The sequence below is a fragment of the Eleginops maclovinus genome, chromosome 2 (assembly GCF_036324505.1).
Source record: "Eleginops maclovinus isolate JMC-PN-2008 ecotype Puerto Natales chromosome 2, JC_Emac_rtc_rv5, whole genome shotgun sequence".
NCBI lineage: Eukaryota > Metazoa > Chordata > Actinopteri > Perciformes > Eleginopidae > Eleginops > Eleginops maclovinus.
In genome coordinates, this window is record NC_086350.1 from 19,144,341 (window position 1) to 19,164,016 (window position 19,676).

A 19,676-nucleotide genomic window follows, 5' to 3' on the forward strand; every position below is an offset into this window, starting at 1 on the left:
TTTTTCACAGAATATGAGTGTTAAAATATACTTGACTGTAATCACTGATTGTCTCTGTGCAATCATTATTTTAATAATCACTCATCATTAAGCACTCTTAAGGATAATCGGTTGTTGACAATTATCTGTCTTACCGTCTCGTGTCAGGTTAAGTCAGTATTTATTTAGGGTGCACAACAACACACATGATATCAAAGAATAATTAACAGTAAATGAGAATTGTTGTAAAAACTCTGCAATTCAGCTACATGTAAATACCCGACCGCCTTCTCCTGTTGTGTAAACCAGTTCTAATGTTTCTGACACCATGTGAAGGCAGCAGCACTGCTGCGTCAACGTTGGAAGAGACCAATCGGATTAAACCGAGTTAAAACATGCAGGCTGAGTCCAACCTCTAGTGGGGGTTGCATTACCTAACTATTCACATATATCCATATTTATGCACACATTGCAAAGTGTTGTCCCAAAAAACCCACCTATAGTGGGGGTAGTATCGTTTTACAACGATTGTCGGTTAAATGAATAAGCTAGCAATGTTTTCTCAACATGTTGTTAGATGTATACTTGTTTGCTCCCCCCTCCTTGCCGTTGTTATGGTATCGACCGATCCCCCTGTGTCAGTTTCAAGTTGCGCCTTCTCCTCTGCTGTGTGGCTCCTTGCTCTGTCCTTAACGAACGTTAGTCACTTAAATAATAGACAACAACAGTTGATTCAACGAGGGGAATCGGGATATATACATGGACATGGATTTATTCACGCCACATTATACGAGTGGATTATAAACACACAGGATTCAGAGGTAAGAAGAAATGTTCCCCCTGAATCGCTTTACAAACACGATGCATTTTGAAACGTTACCCATGGACCCGTAGACTGCACCTCTGCACGTTTGGGAATGTCACGGTCTGCTTGTTTTAATAGAGCAACTAACGATTTAACTACGCAGTACTGTAATATATCTGACATTTGTATCTACATCGTAACATGCACATCACTGTAATGGTGCATCAGTGGCCAGCCCCGTTTTTAATTCAGTTTAGCCATCAAGCTGTTGTGTATGTTGGAAGGGATAGCCTGTGGAATGTGGTGAATGGTGGCAATATTTACTCCCAATCACTCATTGAAATATCATAATCTTGGAAACAATTTTTAAAAGCCTTTAACCTCTGGAAGTTTTTCCTTATTCTATTGACAAATTAAATGGGCACAATACGGATATGCCTCATTCAAACAGCTTGACATCTATGTCATAGCTGCAAAACACTGTTTGTTATATGAACTTGTGTTAACTCTTAGGAGGGAATAACATTGGTTGTTACTTAATATTTGTATGCATCCTTATTCATCACTTCTAATTAGCACAGCCATATTTCATAATTGTATGCAACAACTTACCTACTTCCAATGTTTTGTTAGAATCCACTGATGTTTAACTCTATTAAAGGCAGTGTAAAAGTTTCTGGTTGAAGGCAAACAGTGTGACCTTGACATTTTCTTCTTTCAGTCTTCTCTTTCTGGTGTGTTCAATGAAGTGGACAAATTGTTTGAGTTTTTTAATTGAGAAGCATGTTTCATACAATTCTCAAACTAAATAATGCATTATACTCAAGGCAAAGAAGTACACCATCTGTGTTGATACTTTTGGTATGTAAGGGGATGTTGTTTTGATGCACCTGACTTATTCCCAGAGGTCTTTTGTCTGGTACTGTAGATGTTTGGCACCATATTATGAGTCAAAGGTCACGCTGTGTCTGTTTTTAGTCTTGTTGAGTGACTGCCTTCAACAACAGTAACAATACCATATTATTCAAGCTGACCCAGATTCAACCATACATCATAGCAACAAGACTCGGAGTGTGGCTTAGTGTAGCAGTAAGATCCTGACCTGACAGGGCAAAGACTCTTATCCTTGTCTCAGTAGAGTGATGGGGCATTGTTGTATTGATCATTTATATTGACCTTTGTTGCTTTGCATGTACCTCCTTATTTAGTCAGAAACTGCTTCAATGACTTTGGACATCCTCTCTGAGGTCACAGGGTGTTTCTGTGAGGCAGACGTTGATTGGGATGTGCGGCATGTGTTATCATATCTCACAGTGTCTCTGTTAAGAGATCAGGATGCGGTGGGAAGAAGGAGGATGTTTGCATGGTGGCTGACTCTGCACAAGACAGAACTTGTGGGCTGCTTGTTTACTTGGATGTAAGCACAGATTTGTGTCAGTCTGCATTGAATCCTATTATTGTTAACAAAATATGTTTGCATATTTGGAGTTTGGAAGATAGTATTACATTTAAATATGACAATCATTGCATGACAATACTGGATTCACAGCACTCCTACTGTATGTCAATGTGATGACGTATGAGAGGTATTTAATGTAATGGCCAAAAACAGCTATTCCCATCACACTTGGAATTGAATGTTCATTATATGTACTTTATCAAAAATATATATTGATCTTGTGATGCACAATTTAGATCTGTCCAATTATTTGCTCCAATTTTGATTTTTCCATTTTTTAATCAGACATGGATGCATTGCAATTTGTCAGGTCTTATTCCCTATTAGTCTATGTACAGTTAACCTTATGTACGTTTCATCCTGTTTGGAGACAGAACAACATTTAGTGCCCTTGTGACAAAACAGACTAATGCACCATCCTAATTACCATGGAACCATTTACAAATATGAATGAAACTTTATCTCATCGATGCCTTTCACTGCTTCCAAAGGAAGTTAGCATGGTTTTATAGAGGGAAAAGTGAAGCTGAGTCACTCTGACCCCTCGCTAACTTCCCTCTCAGACGGAGAAGTGAATTTCCCTGACCCCCCAGGACCCTACAAAGTACCGCAGACTTAGAAGCACATTGCTAGATGAAAGGAAGGAAGGAAGGAAGGAAGGAAGGAAGGAAGGAAGTAAGTAAGTAAGTAAGTAAGTCCTCATCAGAAGGCAGCTCCTGCTGTGTCATGAGTGGCTGGATGTACCCCAACTGTCAAGTTTAGCCTAGCAGTCTGTTGCTGGGGTTGACTCATCAAAAGCCTGCTTATGTCTAACCGACATGCATATTGCAGTCTGCTTCAGTAAGTCCTTATAAGGAGTCTGTAACTAGATGCTAATGGCATGTTTTTAACTGTTTGAGTAGTGGGATCTGCAGCAAGCACTTCATGTAAGAACATCACAGTGTTGGAAGACAAGCACCATTTTTTCCTCTTCAACTGTGTCCTATTATTCAATGATGTCATGTGAAGATTAGTGTATTCCTGAAAGATGAGTCGGACGGACATTGTAAAACCTAACACCCTGGTAGAAGCCATTAAGATACCATCAAGATTAGGGAATGGGACATTTTCAGATGTATTTTATTCTGAAAACAGTAACCTACAAAAGTTTAGTAGTCCTGTAAAAGAGAAGGTAAATTAATTGATTTGACCTTCCTCACTACCAGTACCTTTTTTAACTTGGTATTATGCAGATCCGATTTGGAGGACTAACGGTAAAGCCGAGGTTGATGTTGTATGTATGACTTACAAATATGGTCCAAGTCCATGTGCTTTTGTGATTTCTTTTAGCTCGGATTAAAGACTTAGTTGTTGGCTGTTTCTTGTACCTTGCAGGTCAGACAAAGGCCAGAGTGGCAAATGCATTCCTGAGGCAAATGAGATTGTTTAAATTTTTCCGGTCAGCTGACCCTTGAACACTACAACAGATTTGTGCGATCTTTCGTGTAAAGTATGATGGGACTAAAGATATTCAAGAGGTCTGCTACGATGTTGTTTTTAAGTTCTAACAGTTTTTCTAGTGAAGCTGTAATAAAACCATGTACTAGAATAACACAGCTCATTGGTGACTCATGAATTGCAATCTGTACCTGATGATCTGTCATGTCGCAAATTATATCCACCTAAGTTCCAGTGAACTCCAAATGATTGCAGGTTAAGTGTCTTATTAAATAGAACTTGCCCGTAATGTGAACAACTTTACACTACCTGACCAGTTACCTGTAGCTACCTGATACTTGGGAATTATCTTAACAACTAGCTTACATAAATAAAACACATTTGAACTCTTTTGCTTTGGTGTGACGGTTTACCCTGGCAGCTCCTCCCCTGCCCCCGATCGTCTGCACTTTAGCTTGTTGTCAACATTCAATTTTTAAGAACGTTTGTTTTTTATTATACTTAAAGTCCAATGTGTAAGATTTCCTGACATAGGGGTATAATACAGCCAGTAACATAATCAATCGTGTTAATTGTCTTATGTAACTTCACTGAGTTTTATGCTGGGTTGAGGACCTTCTGCTTTGCTGCTTGTTGTCCTCTGTCCTTCCCTTTTCTGTCAATTTTTGTTTCTGTCCATTAGCCTAAATGGCAAGTCCACTAAAAGAAAATACTGGATAATGGTGTCAGTATGCCTCTGATTGCTTTGCTAGTTTTTCAGAAGTTGGTAGACACCATTAACCAACACCTCACACGTTAAAGTCTGAGCAATGGGATCCTTAGGAAAAGTTTACCCTTTCTGTGTACACTATAGACGACATGGAGCACTAAAGCCCACAGGTGTTACTAAGCATCAGGCAGGTGTAGCCAGAGAACTCTTATTCTGACACCGCTTTATATTCCGAGATCTACAAAACAGCTTGTCCCTTTCAGCTACCATGCTCCAGGAAAGCATCTAACGGCTGCTCAGCCTAAAGCCATGACCGTACCTCTCATGTTGGGCCCTTTCACTCCGGTAAACCGTACATCCCTCTAGAGACCACATCATATTTCACATTCACTCTCCATTTGTGTCTGGAGGAGCACCCAAGCCATGTTATCTGCTTATCTGGACAAGAGATGAATTCTTCTTTGGCAGGCCTGATGGAGAAACAAGCACACTAAATGTTCTTTCCCAGAAGAGAGTAAACAAACCTACACAGCGCTTGTCTCTTCTGGTCTTTTTTTGTTTTGGATCTGTGTGTGGATGCTAGCATCGAGCATAGCTAGCCCTTTGACTGTAACAACCTTTGAATCTGAGTCTTATCAGTTAATTTGAGAGCTTGTGTTGTGCCCCCATAAGGCTATACCTGCTTAGCTTACACCTGCTTTATACAGCAGCTGTCTGAACTGCATCCCTAAATAATGAGAAGGGATGACAAGAGTTTGGGTAACATCGTATTTGAAGGTTGTACTTAAAGTTAATATAGCCTTAATTTAATCAATTTGCCTTATGTTTGTATCTCTCTTGGTTGTAGAACAGCTAAAAGGATTTCCTGCGGGCATTTGTTGGGCTAAAATTTGTTAGTGTGACTTCCCATATTGGAATTCATTCATTTCGGCTCTGTTTCTATCTACTCCACCTTTTATCTAATGCATCCCTCATTCTGTTTATTTAATAGAACATAACTCATGGCCAAACACATTTCAACTTTTGTTTGACTTTCATCTGTGATGCAAATTTGACGACCGCCTGCCTCTTGTAATATGTGATCTGGGAGGAATGTGTTTCAATGCTTTCTTCTGTAAAGCTATAGTGGCCCCATCATGCTTCTTGGCTGTGTGGGTGTTCTGTTACCTTCCTACTGGATCAGCCTTCTGCACAGTTTGCACATGAAGGCTGACTTTCCTCTGGTCCTGTGTGTACTGAACTATTTAGTGGAACAGGCACGAGAAAGATGAAATGATTGACTACTGTGAAGGTGGGAAGAATGCCGTTCTTGCGCTACTTTCACAATACTGTCTGTTTGATGTGCATATGGGTGCAATCCAGATTATATCTGAACACTGTGTTTCTGGGGAAATTTACAACTCTTGATAGGGTTGACCTGCAGATGGTAAAATACATTTTTGGGTAATTTTCTACAGTTATCTCAGCTGAAGGTACTGTGTGATTTATTTGTTTTGCCCTCTAAAAGACATTCTTTACTTTTTAATATTTGTTTCATTAAAAGTAATTGTAGCAGCAATTTAAAAGTGCACTCACTTCCTTAACCTCATAACAACGGCGACAGCTGATATTTGTATACTAGCTTTCTACACTCCTCAGTTTACACTCAACCAAGGTATTAGGTATCCTTCACTGTAGTAATGGATTCAGTTAGAATATAACCTAGTTCTCAACTGCAACTGGAGCCTTTAGGATTGCCAGCCCCCTGCAGCTGCTTTACTGCACTCTGACAGGCTGTCTCAAGTCCAATTCTGAGGATTGTTGAGTCCTGAAGAAATGGTAAATTCATTGTGGATGCAGAGAGCACTGCCAGTAGCTAAATTCAGCTTATTCCTTCATTTTATCAATCCACACATCCTGCAGCTTGTTTACCATTTGAACCGCTCTCTGCCACGCCCACGCACTGAGATTAGAGAAAGCAAGTGTGGATATGACAGGATTATTGCTGCTGTCTGTGTCACTGTTTCATGTCCCCTTAAGGCATTGCATGGTGGCCTTTGGGTTTTGTGATCAGTTGCACAATGACAAATGATTCAGTGATGTTGGTAAATCTGGACAGAATTAATGTCAATCTGTTGTATAATGAAGGACCGATGCCACATGGTATACTACGCCTTTTGTTGTGACATTAGTTTTTTTCGAATGTGGTCTTCCATTGCTTTTTTTTTATTACTGATTTAACATCACAGCATTTTCTACTGTTTCTATCTAAGCTGCATATTGCCAATGGGTCTAGCACGTTGTGTGTGTGGGTATAAACCACACCTGTAGATACAATTGAAAATTAAAAAGGAAATGTATGCTGCGCTTGCTGACATCCGCTGCTTTTCTTATCATGTTATTTCTCCTCTGACAAATGTCCTCAATATTTCAAATGTTGTCCTTCCAACAAATGTCAGAGAACAAATCTCCCTACAGCGATTTTAAGTATCATAACACAGTTCCACCCTCTCAGTTCAGTCAACCCTGGCAAGAAAAGCACACATAGTCAGCAGTGGGAGTATCCGTCCATTTGTCGTTCTTTCTTTGCTAATTTCCAGTCTGCCTGGTTGTAAGATTCAGCCGCTAACCATTCTGGAAATCTGTCAGTTTGCTCAGCCTCTTCGATGTTCAACTATTAGCTTTGTAATGAATACTGGGAAGAGAGGAGAGATCTGGAGTTGTACTGAAGTTTCCCATGGCCTGTCTGAATTAGAAACATACCATGTGTTAGCCTTGGTGTATTGAATGTGTGATCTAGTTATGAGGCCTTTCGAAGGTTAGTTATTCTGTCTCGGCCCAACTGTTTATATTCCTGTCCATCATCATTCACGCCTGAACACACAGAGAAACAAAGGTATTTAGTTGAAATGTATTTTTTTGTAAGGAAAAATAGATCCACTCATATTGATGTCTTGGTTGTTTGTAGATATAAGCCTCATACCCTCCCAGGATTTGGTTGGAATTTCCGTTTTCATTTAATTCCTGCTTAATTTCTTTAACAGTTCCTGTATCCATTCTGAGGCATCCTCTCCTTCTCCTCTGAATGCCTCCATTCCACCACGGTCATGACTAAGCCTTGGATACTAGTCTGTGTTGACTGTGTTTGCCTAACAGTCTCACATTACACTTCCTAGTTTACAGGGAAGCATGGATCTGGGTGTATGAATACCCGGATACATGCCCTCATCCCGCTCTTCACTGTGAAATATGCGAAGCAACAACAGAGATACCCAAATGTTAAAATCCATGGAGGTTATTTTCTTTACAAGCAGTGCTATGGGAAGCTATGCTTTATAGTGCTTTTGCATTCTTCCCTCTGTCCTCACCCTCTATTGTGGTTCACAGTGTTTATGGCTGCATATCTGTGGTGCCTGCTTAACTCTTGTTATGAAAGGCACGAAGGTGGGAGAAGTGGCATTTGAGTTGGGATTTGAGCGGTTTCCTAAATCAAATAGCTGCGGCAAGTGCTGGCAGGCAACTCTAATCGGCCATGTTTGACACCCAGAGCACGCAGTCTAGGCACAAGCTCAGACTCCTCCAAAGCCGGCTGTAAATGTTTCCATGATTATTCTCAGGCAAAGATTTGGTGTTAATTTTCGCAGTTTGGAACCATTCTATTAGAAATATCCTGTCATAGTTGGATTGGGTCTAATATGCTGCCGAAATGGAATCGGGGTTAGATTCTGTTATTTTGACTAAATTCTGTGGGTAGAATTAGAGATTGCCCTGGCAGCGGAGCATTCTGGGACCAGTATTAATTTGAGGTACTTCATCTGACCTACAATTACTTTATCCTTGGTTTGATTGTAAGTGCAGCTGGTTATTGCTTCTTAGATAGATCTTTTCAGTTTAGCTTTAGAGAGAAGAAAGGCAGTAAAACTGCTTTTACTACAATTAAAGTAATGCACAATAAAACATACTATCCAGATTTAATATGTATATTTTCACAGATACCTTGACAGTTCTCCGTTTGAAGGTTGGTACACTCGGTTGATTAAACAGCTTCAACTGAAAGCTACTACAATGGAACTTTCAGAACTTCCTTCAAGGTTTTTGAAAAATGATGCGTGTGCTCTCCCTGTGTTTTTGATCTGCTCAAAAGTTAAATAGGTTCCTCCTTGGCACTGGCTACATCCTCCACAACTTTTTGTGAAAATTGGGCTTGTAGTTTTTCCGTAATCCTTCAGACAAACAGACAAAAGAAAATAATTCACCTTGGTAACCTTACCACAGATAGGTAATAAAAAGTGATCCTTCGGAGAGGAAGCAGACATTGGATTGACAGGAAAGAGAGAATATGATGCGTGGTACCAGTGCTGAGGCCAGCACAAACGGGAGGATGCTGGGTGCACATGTTGTCCTTTTAAGTCTGGGTTCACTGAACCCCAGGAGGACATCACAGACGTGATGAATTTGACCGAGAACATGATGTTTTTCCAGTGTGCTGGGTATGAACGTGTCAGGCTGTTTAAGAGACGTTAATGTGGAATTCATATGTTTATCTGCTCGGGGGCTGATCTGTTTGCTGGAGTTGGTGAATATCGGCAAAGGCTGTGGGATCTAAAAATGAATAGCTTTGTGCTGTCGGAAGCAGAAGTGATTCAAAAGCCAGATGGTTTGGAGACAGCCTCTGCCAGAAGCACGTTGAGTTTCAGTCAACAAATGTTTGTGTGCTCCAAGTCTTAGTCTGCTGATGTGAACAGCTACACAACTGTCTACTCTTGTGTAGGCTCTGTGTGGAAAGCAGAACTGAACTAAGTGGTTTACAAAGGGGCATAATGAAAATATCTGGACAATATCAAAGAGTGTAACACAGCTACTCATCTACCTTGTTGACTTCAGCTTCATGCGTAGTATATTTTGCAGTGATTCTTATCATAATTATGTACGTTTTTGATCTTCTGCTTTAAACAAACACACTGTGTACACTGATGTTTATAGATCTGAACCTGGTTAATGCTCTGACTCGGCATGCAGCATTTGACCTGAGGTGCTGAATTCCCCTATTTTGTTTACAACATTGATGACTGACCAAGCATCACTCTTAAAATACAATATCATACTTACTTATAAGTTGTTTGAAAATGACCCAATTTTGAGGCTTGTTTTCCTGCTTCTTGCTCTCACCTTAGTTGTTATACAGCTGTGCACAGGGGCTGACACACTTTCTGAAACTCCTTTGATGTGCAAAATGTAGTTGGCATTACTGTACGCCTACCTAAATCAGATCGGGACTTTTGAAAACTGTATATGGTTCCGACTTCATGACCCTCACAATTGTGTTGATGGATTTAGTTCCTGCTGCTGGATGCATCCCCCTATTTTGGAAAAGCATCTATGGTAGTAAACCGCGACAGGCAACAGCTATCTTTTTGATACCCTTTAAATTCTGCCATTTATACACATATATTTGTAATTTACAGTTTAAAAAATCCAAATCAAGTACATTTGTTGTATGTTTGTCTAGCTAGCATTAGCAGGTTAACCATATATGATATTGTTATTTTACCCTAATTTATTGCCAAGATAGGATGTATCATGTTGGATTTTTTAATTCCATGTGAAGCTGCTTGAGTAGAAGATTCACAAGTTTGACTATCTATTAGTTTTTTGGGGTAAATATATTCTTTCCCCCGACACAAAAATATATGTAATATTGACAACATTTCAAACAACCCAATAGACGTGATAAAAGGTATTCACTTCAAAATTGGAGCTATTCAATAATCAGACACCTAGTAAAGAACACACACTTACATTTCCAGTATGACATGTGAACAGCCTGCTGGCAGCCCCTGAATAGACCTCTCCTGCTGCTGCATTTCTCTATAATTAGCATTGTAGTCCTACTGTAATGCAGGCATCTCCAGTGACTTCTGTGTTGCTCTTGTTACGTCTTATGTCTGCTGTCCTATTTACAGAAAACCCCAAATTATTGTAGAGTTTCTGTGATTCAGTATAAAAACGTCATATTTATCCAGACTTTAAAATCCATTATAGTCTGTTATTTATTACTGCTGGTAGTGACAGCGTTCACATTGCAACAGCAGTACTGTCCAACGTGTAGCCTAGTGGCCTAATCTCTGAAGCTATTTTCAGATTAGAGGATGATGTAATACAACGAGTAAAAGCTAAAGGCATGCTGTTTGTTTTTGTCTGTGTGTGTGTTTGTGTCTGTGTGTGCATAGGAAGGAGAAATGACGTGTGCACCTAAGGCTTTGCATGCATGTGTGTAAATTCTTGAGTGAGTTTTGTGAATGTGTGAAATCCTGCAGCTCATCCAGTTGTCAGAAGGTTTTGGTTGCCTGCTAAGCCAAAGCTGCTTTGATTGGTTCTTCTTCATTTTATTATCCACTTTAAGTGATTGTGTTTAAATGTTACGATTAAAGGAAACACAGACACTTCCCTTCCCTCAGTTGATGCTATTAATATCATGTTGCTAGTGATGTGAATGTGATAATCCATCACCATTCTACGCCAAACAGAAAACACATGATGCAACATTTACTGTTGACTGAGCATATGGGTCTTTGCAGGAGGCTATTATTATTGAAATTATAGGTCAGGGTTATTGTTGGCATTGAGTTGGTAGAGCTGCCTGAGCTGCATCTTTTGACATAACCCACAGCATGCCAGTCAGTAGTTGCTTATTCCTTCAAAGTGTGTTAGATGTTTACTGCCAGCTTTCTCTGATGTGTGTCATAAAGGTTAGAGTATCATCTCCCCTGCTTGGCTTTTGATGCATTGCCATAAACGTTGTGCCCTTACAGTAAAGCAAACCGCAGAGGGAAATAATTTAGCCCCCCATAGGGAGAGTAGCTAGTTAATTTCACCATGAAGTGAATTATTTCCCCCCTGAGACCATCCTCCGAAGTTCCTGTTCTGTTTGATGCATTTTGTTCTTTTTTTTTACCTCGGCTTCATGAAGCTTTAGACGAGGAGTTTGAGAATAACTGCTTTCTTTATCTCTGCCTGATGAAACGTTCCCTAAGCTGATTCATTGTGATCTATATTCTTGCCTTCATTCATAAAATTAATAAACCTTATCTAGGTCAAAAAGAAGGGGGAAGAAAAGAACAATCTGATGATTTAACTTGCTATGGTTAAAGATGCTTCTGGTGTGCTTTTTGGAGTTGTCAAGATTGCAATTTACAGTGAGAATCTGATTGATACAGTGGCCTATTTTTGAATACAAAATTACCTTGAAACTGTCATTCATCTCTGCTTATTTGCAGTGTACTGCTATCACACACCCCCCTCCAGCACACTAAAGAAACTGCAAGGTTGACTGAATCTCAGTTCTGCTGCAGAATATTGTATCCTTGTGAAGATAAACAGGAAAGGCCTTCAGATGCCTGATAACTGGTTGAATGACATTTATGTATTTGCCCTGCCTATTTTCACACAGTCATTATTATTGAATAGCAAATAAGGGCCATCGATTTAGTCATTTGTAATGTAACTGTTTTGATGGCACCAAATCAATATTATGCTTGTTTGATCAGTGATGATGATGTCTGATTTGGACTCAAACACCAGTGGGACCACCGATAGAAAGTATAGGCTATGCTATAATGATTCTATGAACAGTACAGCCCTCAACTGCTGAAGGTGCAGATGGACCTTTTTATAGGTTGTTTTATGGAGGAAATGATGTAGCAAGTTATGAAAATGCTTGTGTTGGAAGAGGCCCTTTCCGTCTGTGTGCTGGCACTGCATCCGTCAGCCCTGATCCTGGCTGGCTGAAGGCAGAGCCAAACCCACAGACTGGTGTTTCCACTGCAGTGAGTAGTTGGCAGTGTGTGAATAAGAGGCCAGCTGACCTCTGTACCTGCCTCCCTTTCATCATGTGTTGACGATGGGACTGGGACTACATTGCTCTTTATGAACTAGCTCAACTTCCTGGACAGTTGGGTACAAGGCTCAAGCTTTCTCAGAAAAAATGATTGCTGACAGTGGAAAAATGTATGGTTGTTCATCTGGAGTCCTGGCTTCACCCTGATTGGTGACCTAAATCAGTCTTTGGCATTTATCTAATAGTATTTTTGCTTATACCCAGGGTGCGATTTGTAGGGGGGGATGGTGAGGATTTCCCCCCCTCTGTTTTTTTGTCAAATCGCACCCTGCTTATACCCCTACAATATACTTTAGATCAATAGATTTTTTTTTTCATATTTTTTATATCTGAGTATGAGGTTGATATTCCCAATGCCTTATCTTTTTCAGCTATCATTCTGCCTTTGCATTACCAGCTCAGTGGCTCTAAACGCTAATTGTTCCAGTGACGTCGTTGCCTAGCAGCTGTATTCTCATGACTAGACCACCAAGCCTACCGAATGAACAACTTCCAATGTGGTATTCATGAGCTTGCATGATCCATTTGAAGGTAGAACCAGTGTGTTCCCTAACATGTTTAACGATTCATTAAATGTTTTGTTTATTTCGTAATTTTCTTAAATTGAATTATTGTTGAATGGCAGAAGGCGCACATCCTTTTAGCTCAACCATTGTGAACCTCCAACAAACAAAGCAAGTTTCTGCACCCTTACCATTGGGCACTATTGCAAACCAGATTCACTGCTCGGCTGGTAATGTATCATTTAGCAATTAGATGTTTTCTTTCTCCAATCGATGTCTTTCATCCTCTGTTTTTAAGTCTTGCATATAAGCTCTGACCTTTTTAAAAGGCTGCTCTTGCTGCTAAATACAGGCACCGATTTACACAAAGGGCCCATCAAGACATTCCAGGAAGGACAGCTGAACTACAGCTGCCAGACAACATGAAATATCTCGCCCCCCTTAGGGTGAAAACTCAGAACACATAAAGTTGCTTTAATTCATAGCAGGTAAACAGACAAAAGTCAACTCTCACGCAGTACCTAGGCAACCAGTGGGCCTGCACAGTGCATAAAACTATCTGGCTTCTAAAGACAGGAGTCGGATTGTGTTTTGTTTCATAGTATTTTGGGATGAAATGGCTATTTCCTGTGTCTAGTCTGTCTGGATTGATCTGTGCCACAGACATGTACACTTGTTCTCAGAGTGTTTCCTGTTTTTCTTTTGAGGGCTCAGTGTCCTTTCTATGTCTGGCAGCATCATTCCTAGGCAGATAAGAGGTTGTTTTGGGTCATGCCACTAGCAGAGGAATGACTCGCGGCATGACCTTAAATTACCTGCTCTTTATCCTCAACTGCTGCTTTGATGTTTGTCCGACCAGCCGTCATACGTTTTCCTGACTAGTAAGAGAAGATCGGGGTCTATTTTATTATGAAGGCACCAAAAGAGACAAGCAGATATATGGCAATCACTACTTCAATAAGTCTGATTTCTGTTGTGTTGGATAGTGTTGATATCACTTAAACATGTGTTGTAGTCTTGTGAGTTAGCTCATTTGAATGATCTTCTTTGATTAACTTAGTTGTATTTCTCTCTCTTTAGTGGACAGAATGAAGATGCCTGAGGCTCGGAGGTAGAGCCCTCCACCAGAGAGAGCTTGTTCCAGGGCTGGGGCTGGACCCAGAGACCCCTGTCTGGGGGTTGCAGGTCCCTTACAGCCCTGTGTGAGTCTGGACTATGGGGGATGGAGGAGCCGGTGCAACTGGAGGAGATGGGGTGAACAAGTCCCATGTCCTCTTTGACAAGTTTGTCCAGGGGACCACGTTCAAGGGCACGCTCAAGGCCTTCCAGGAGCTGTGTGACCATCTGGAAGTCAAGCCTGGCGAGTACAGAATCTTCTATCACAAGCTCAAGTCCAAACTCAACTACTGGAAGGCCAAGGCACTCTGGGCAAAGTTAGATAAGCGGGCTTTTCAAAAAGAGTACAAGAAAGGCCGTGTCTGTGCCAACTCTAAGGTAAGCCCAGATCATCACAAACTGCATGCCTTATTTGAAAGTGACTTTGCTTCTTGGTGGTTTCATTTCAGTGAGAACTAAAATGTTGTGCTTGTTGTTGAGGAATCATGTAACATGACGCTAATGGTTGCTCATTGTTGCTATTTCAAAGGTGTTTGATTGTGTTTTTTCAATTCTGTTGAGGAGAGAGTTGACATCAGGTGATTTGTCACTTTCTCCGGTTTAAAGTGTATCTGACCGCCAATCAGCGGCTGTATTTCTTTTTGTGAAAAGGTTGAATTGAAAGACTAGCACATCTTTGAACTGTGGTCTAAAAAATAAAGTTTATTTAAGTCAACCAACTACCGGTAATACAATTTCCTTTAAGGATGAATACAGTTTGTAACTTACATAAGCTTATCACATGCTATCTTAGTTTAGCTAGGCTTATGCTATCTTCGCTCATGTTAGCTAATTAGCTAGTATGTTGTTATGTTGTGTTAAGTAGTCTAGTTTTTGCCTACATAAGTCAAGCTTATTCGTTAAGCTATTTTTTATCATATTTTATCACAGTTGGAAGGGTGGGCCCTCGACCATTTTCCAATTCACACTGAAAATACAGTAATTTGCAATGGAGTTTCTTTCTTAAATTAAAGTAAGGTACATGTAAAGCATCAGCATAGGCTAATAGAGCTAGCTTATTTTGTTAATAGCATGTTAATAACTAAAGCAAAATGTTACTATCGTAGATTCTTATTCTCTTTGTGCGTTGCAAAACAGGTAATGCTTTTTTGTTTTTCAGCATGTTGTGAAAGATTGACAGTGGATCTACTGTCCTGACTTGGTTTTCCATGTCAATGGTTGATATCTTTCTCAGAGCTTGTCTATAACATGCGCTTCTCTCTGTATGTAGTGTATAATCATCGGTGCCGGGCCATGCGGCTTACGTACAGCCATCGAGCTCGCCTTCCTGGGGGCCAAAGTGGTGCTGCTAGAGAAGAGAGATGCCTTCTCTCGGAACAATGTGTTGCACCTCTGGCCCTTTACCATCCAGGACCTCAGGGGCCTCGGGGCCAAAAAGTTCTATGGAAAGTTCTGTGCTGGTGCTATTGATCATATCAGTGAGTGTTGTGTTGCTATCCTTTTCTAACACTACCTATATATGATTAATTTGCTTGAAGAAAAATAATTGATGTATTTGGAAGATGCATTTTTGGATTTGTACATCAATTGTTTCTTTCCTTCTCTGTACTGTATAATAGGTATTCGTCAGCTTCAGTTGATTCTGCTCAAAGTTGCTCTGCTGCTGGGCATTGAGATCCATGTCAACGTGGAATTCAAGGGTCTTATTGAGCCCCCAGAAGATCAAGAGACTGAAAGTAAGTGAGTCCTTAGATGAGAGACAAGAACAAGAAAAATGAATGGAAACAGAGCATGTGTTTCATCAGGGAGCTATCTGTCAGAGACTTTAAGCTGGCTCTGTTGATGCATTTCTGCCTGATTACACATCTCGTGTGTTTTCTCAGGGATAGGCTGGAGGGCCGAGGTCCACCCCAGGACACACCCTGTCAACGAGCTCGAGTTTGATGTCATCATTGGAGCAGATGGAAGGAGAAACACGCTACCAGGCAAGTCTGCATGTACTGACTAAACCAGGCAAAGCACAAACAGCACTGTTTGTTGTTTCTAAGCTGACTTGGTTGTCAGTCAGAACGATTATGATCTCACTTGTGTACAGCTGGGGTCCGGTGCATGACCTCACTCCGATCCTCACGTATGAATGAACATTTGTGCACATTTGTGTATGCGTGTGTTTGTTTGTGTCTGGCTGCTACTTCCAAAGAGAATTTCTGACAGCTCTCCCTACAGAGGATAATAGGAATTGTTGAATTGGCTGTCTGTTTCCTCTATGAGTGATGGGGCCTCATGCACAGCACACTGGCAACAGGAACCCCTGTGGAGTAGGGTACCATGATCCCTCTCCGTACTACTGACTGCTGCATCAATGAAGGGAAGCTGCAGGCTCCCTCTGGGATAACCATGAACTGCAATCACATGGCTTGAAAAACAACTAAAAGATAGAAATCTTTCCCACTTCGTTTTTATGCTACTTTAGTTCCTTTTGGTTTGCGCCTGGCCGACGCGCTCACACATCACACAGAGATATTGCTCGTTTTTACTGGTACATTTATTTCCATTTCATCCATCGCATTTCTTTTTCTTCACTTTTCTTCTTCAAACATAAATGAAAGTGTCTTACGAGACGGCGATGAAGACAATAACCCTAAATAAAATACAAACTTAAACTCACACTTGGCTCAAAAAAACGTATGGCTTCACAAGCAAAAATGAAATCAGTGGCAATCAACTGTTTTGCCTAAACACATGCGCAGATCATAATTATTGATGTTAATTAACACCCATTCCACGCTGTAATCAAAATTCTATATTTTACACACAATTAAACGATTAAATAATACAATAATAAATCCATAATTTTGGCTCCTTTACCAACAAAAACAGTTTTTGTTGTCGTGACACAGAACATCTGCTTGCATTTACAGTGTGCATTTACAGTGTGCATTTGCAGCGCTTAATTTGTCCTAAAAGCAAACATAATCACAGTGGTCGGGCACTCATTTGTTGTTTAATATTTGTCTGATTCCTTACCTCTTGAATCCATTTCCTCCAGGGTTTCGGCGTAAGGAGTTCCGGGGCAAGCTTGCCATTGCCATCACTGCAAATTTCATCAACCGACACACCACAGCGGAGGCAAAGGTTGAGGAGATAAGCGGGGTGGCCTTTATCTTCAACCAGAAGTTCTTTCAAGACCTCAGAGAATCCACAGGTTTGTCACTTCGAGAAAATGTCAAGATACAAAAAAGGGGGACTTGGTGTGCAAAGGCCTTACAGCAGGGGTGACCAATCTGTTTTCACCGAGGGCCACATACAGAAAAACATACTATATGCTGGGCCACTTATAGAGGTGAATATTATCTCAAAAGTTAAGTTATAAGTTAGCAAAACAAATCAAATGTAGGTGAATTATGTGCGATACTTGAAAACGCGTTCAGAAAAAAACAGCCTACATCTTCTTTAGGGTTTCATTTATTGTGTTGGCAGCTCATTCCTTAAAACAGAAGCCTCAGATTGCTGATAATAAGAGTAAATATGAAGGTTCAATTTCAAACTTGTTATAGGAATAAGTTATTGTTTTTTTTTTATCAACTAAGAGTTGTTAGAAAATGTTTAAAATTCTAAATAACTGAATTTATTTGAAAATTGAGGTCATTAACATATTTTAAAATATATATTTGAGAAGTACAATATAAGACAAGCAAAAGTTTAATTTGTGGGCCATATTCTATTATACTTTTAGAATTTGCTGAGGGCTGTTTCAAAATGGCCTTCGGGCCGCATCTGGCCCCCGGGCTGTAGTTTGGACACCCCTGCCTTACAGCAAGCAGTGAGCAATCATTTTTTAAATGATGCAACCCAAAACCCATCCAGTGTTGCCAACTCTTTTCCATTGAAAGAAACAGCACTAGCTTTAAAAGCCCTAAATCTTAACAAAATCTTCAAATGCCACTCGCCCAAAATTACCCTTATTCACTTAAACATATCATAATATGGCAAAACAACAAACAGGGCTTTTGTTAATACTCATAGCTATCATTCAGCATTTTTTTTGGAGGACTTTGGTAATGATGGTATGTGCAGGTATGCACACACATATGAGGTTGCGAACGATATGATTATATATTTTAACAATTATACGAAAAATGCTTCTGGAATGCATTTCCCACCCCTGCTTTAAAATGTGAAATCATAGAAATGGATACAGCAATACCAAAAAAGTGGGAGCTGCTGGAAACACTGGAGAAGCAGAAAAAAAAGGCAAACGGAGGACATAATCTGTCCTTGGACCACCTTTCTGAATTTGTCAGTTTATCCAATTAAAATGCTTAACATTAGGTTTGATGCCAAGCCTGCCAGGGTTTATTGCTGACATGACAATGTCTCCGGGGGCTTTGTGCTCCGAGTCGTCTAATTGCTCCTCTAATGACGACACGACAGTCAGCTATGGCAATAAGGAAAGCAATTGTTCTGGTGTAACAATAAATCTTTCTCTTGGTCTTTTTAGGTGTTGACCTGGAAAACATTGTCTACTACAAGGATGACACGCACTACTTTGTGATGACTGCCAAAAAACTGAGCCTGCTGGAGAAAGGAGTCATTCTGCATGTGAGTTATCAAAGCCAAGCTCTGTGTGTGTCTGTGTCTGATGGCGTGTGTCTGTATGTCTTAGTGACAATAATTGGATCTCATTATATCCCCAGCAGTATACATAACGGCTATATGCCCGTGAAGGCTGTCTAAATCAGATGTCTGTCCCTCTATTGCCTTTTTGTCCTCACTCTCTTTCATTTTTCCAATCTTTTATTCTCTTTCTGCTTCTGCCCAGTATAGGCTTAATGGTCCAACCAAGCCAAAACAGTTTAGGAAACAAATCAAGCACACGTACTAAGTGTTCCTGTCCTCACTATACACAGTAGTTTCCTTTCTCTGGCCATTTTCCACAGGAAACAGGAAATAACTTTTACATCTCTGCCTTTGTGTACAACATGCGAAGGTGTGCTTTGTTTGGGTTGTTTCTCTTTAAGACTCTTACATTGACATTTTTGCAAACCACATCATCTGTCCTCGGATACTTTTAGATGAACATGCAAGTCTGTGTGCATTTTCATGGTAAGCTGATGACATTCATGATGTTTAGGTATACTCTGTAGTCTGAAGCCTGAGGGGATTTGCAGGACGCAGGCATGTGTTAATGAAAAGCAATAATTTACTGGGGAAGCAGCTTCTGGAAAGTCCCCTTTTAATACTAAGTAAAAGGCAGATCCTTTATATAGCAATGCAATTGACTCATTCCTGCCCCTGGGAGAGGGATAGAGGAAGGGTGGAGGGGGGCGACTGAGGGGCAGTGTTACCACACAGTTCAAGGATTTCAACTGCAAATCAGAAATCCACCCTCAATCATTTCTTCCACTACCCTGCCCTTCCTCTCACCCACCATCACCACAGTCTGCCTGGCATTGGACAAACCAGCGAGCTAGAAGGTGGAAGAATGTGCCTCTCACCGCCCTCTGTGAAAACATGTCACTTAGAAAGCATGCCTTGATTTGATGTTACATGTTGGAGAGACTTGTGAACTGCACGGTTCATTCCATTTCAAGTGCTCTTTTTAGCGCAGTGTGTTAAAGGGGCTGTCAAGTTTAAATGAATCTTTAGTTTACACAATGTCAGTACTGCTAAATGTCCTTTATCCCTGTCACAACAAATATGACACTGCCCTTTTAAATGTCGTTTAATTGTCAGTTTGTAGTTCCCGTTCCACATACCTTACTTGGTCTGAAAACTTCAAATCTTTGAGC

At 40.4% G+C, this 19,676-nt stretch overlaps 1 protein-coding gene across 1 annotated transcript in view; it reads left to right on the top strand.

Annotated features, from left to right (window-relative positions):
* Window positions 1-633: 633 nt before the first annotated feature.
* The window catches only part of mical3a (microtubule associated monooxygenase, calponin and LIM domain containing 3a), a 63,081-nt gene continuing 44,038 nt past the window's right edge, over window positions 634-19,676 (top strand). Inside the window, 7 exon segments of the mRNA XM_063909190.1 lie at window positions 634-800; window positions 13,849-14,262; window positions 15,155-15,362; window positions 15,504-15,620; window positions 15,768-15,869; window positions 16,934-17,089; window positions 18,386-18,486. Of these exon segments, the coding sequence (XP_063765260.1) occupies window positions 13,984-14,262; window positions 15,155-15,362; window positions 15,504-15,620; window positions 15,768-15,869; window positions 16,934-17,089; window positions 18,386-18,486 (963 nt within the window). The 5' untranslated portion in view covers window positions 634-800; window positions 13,849-13,983.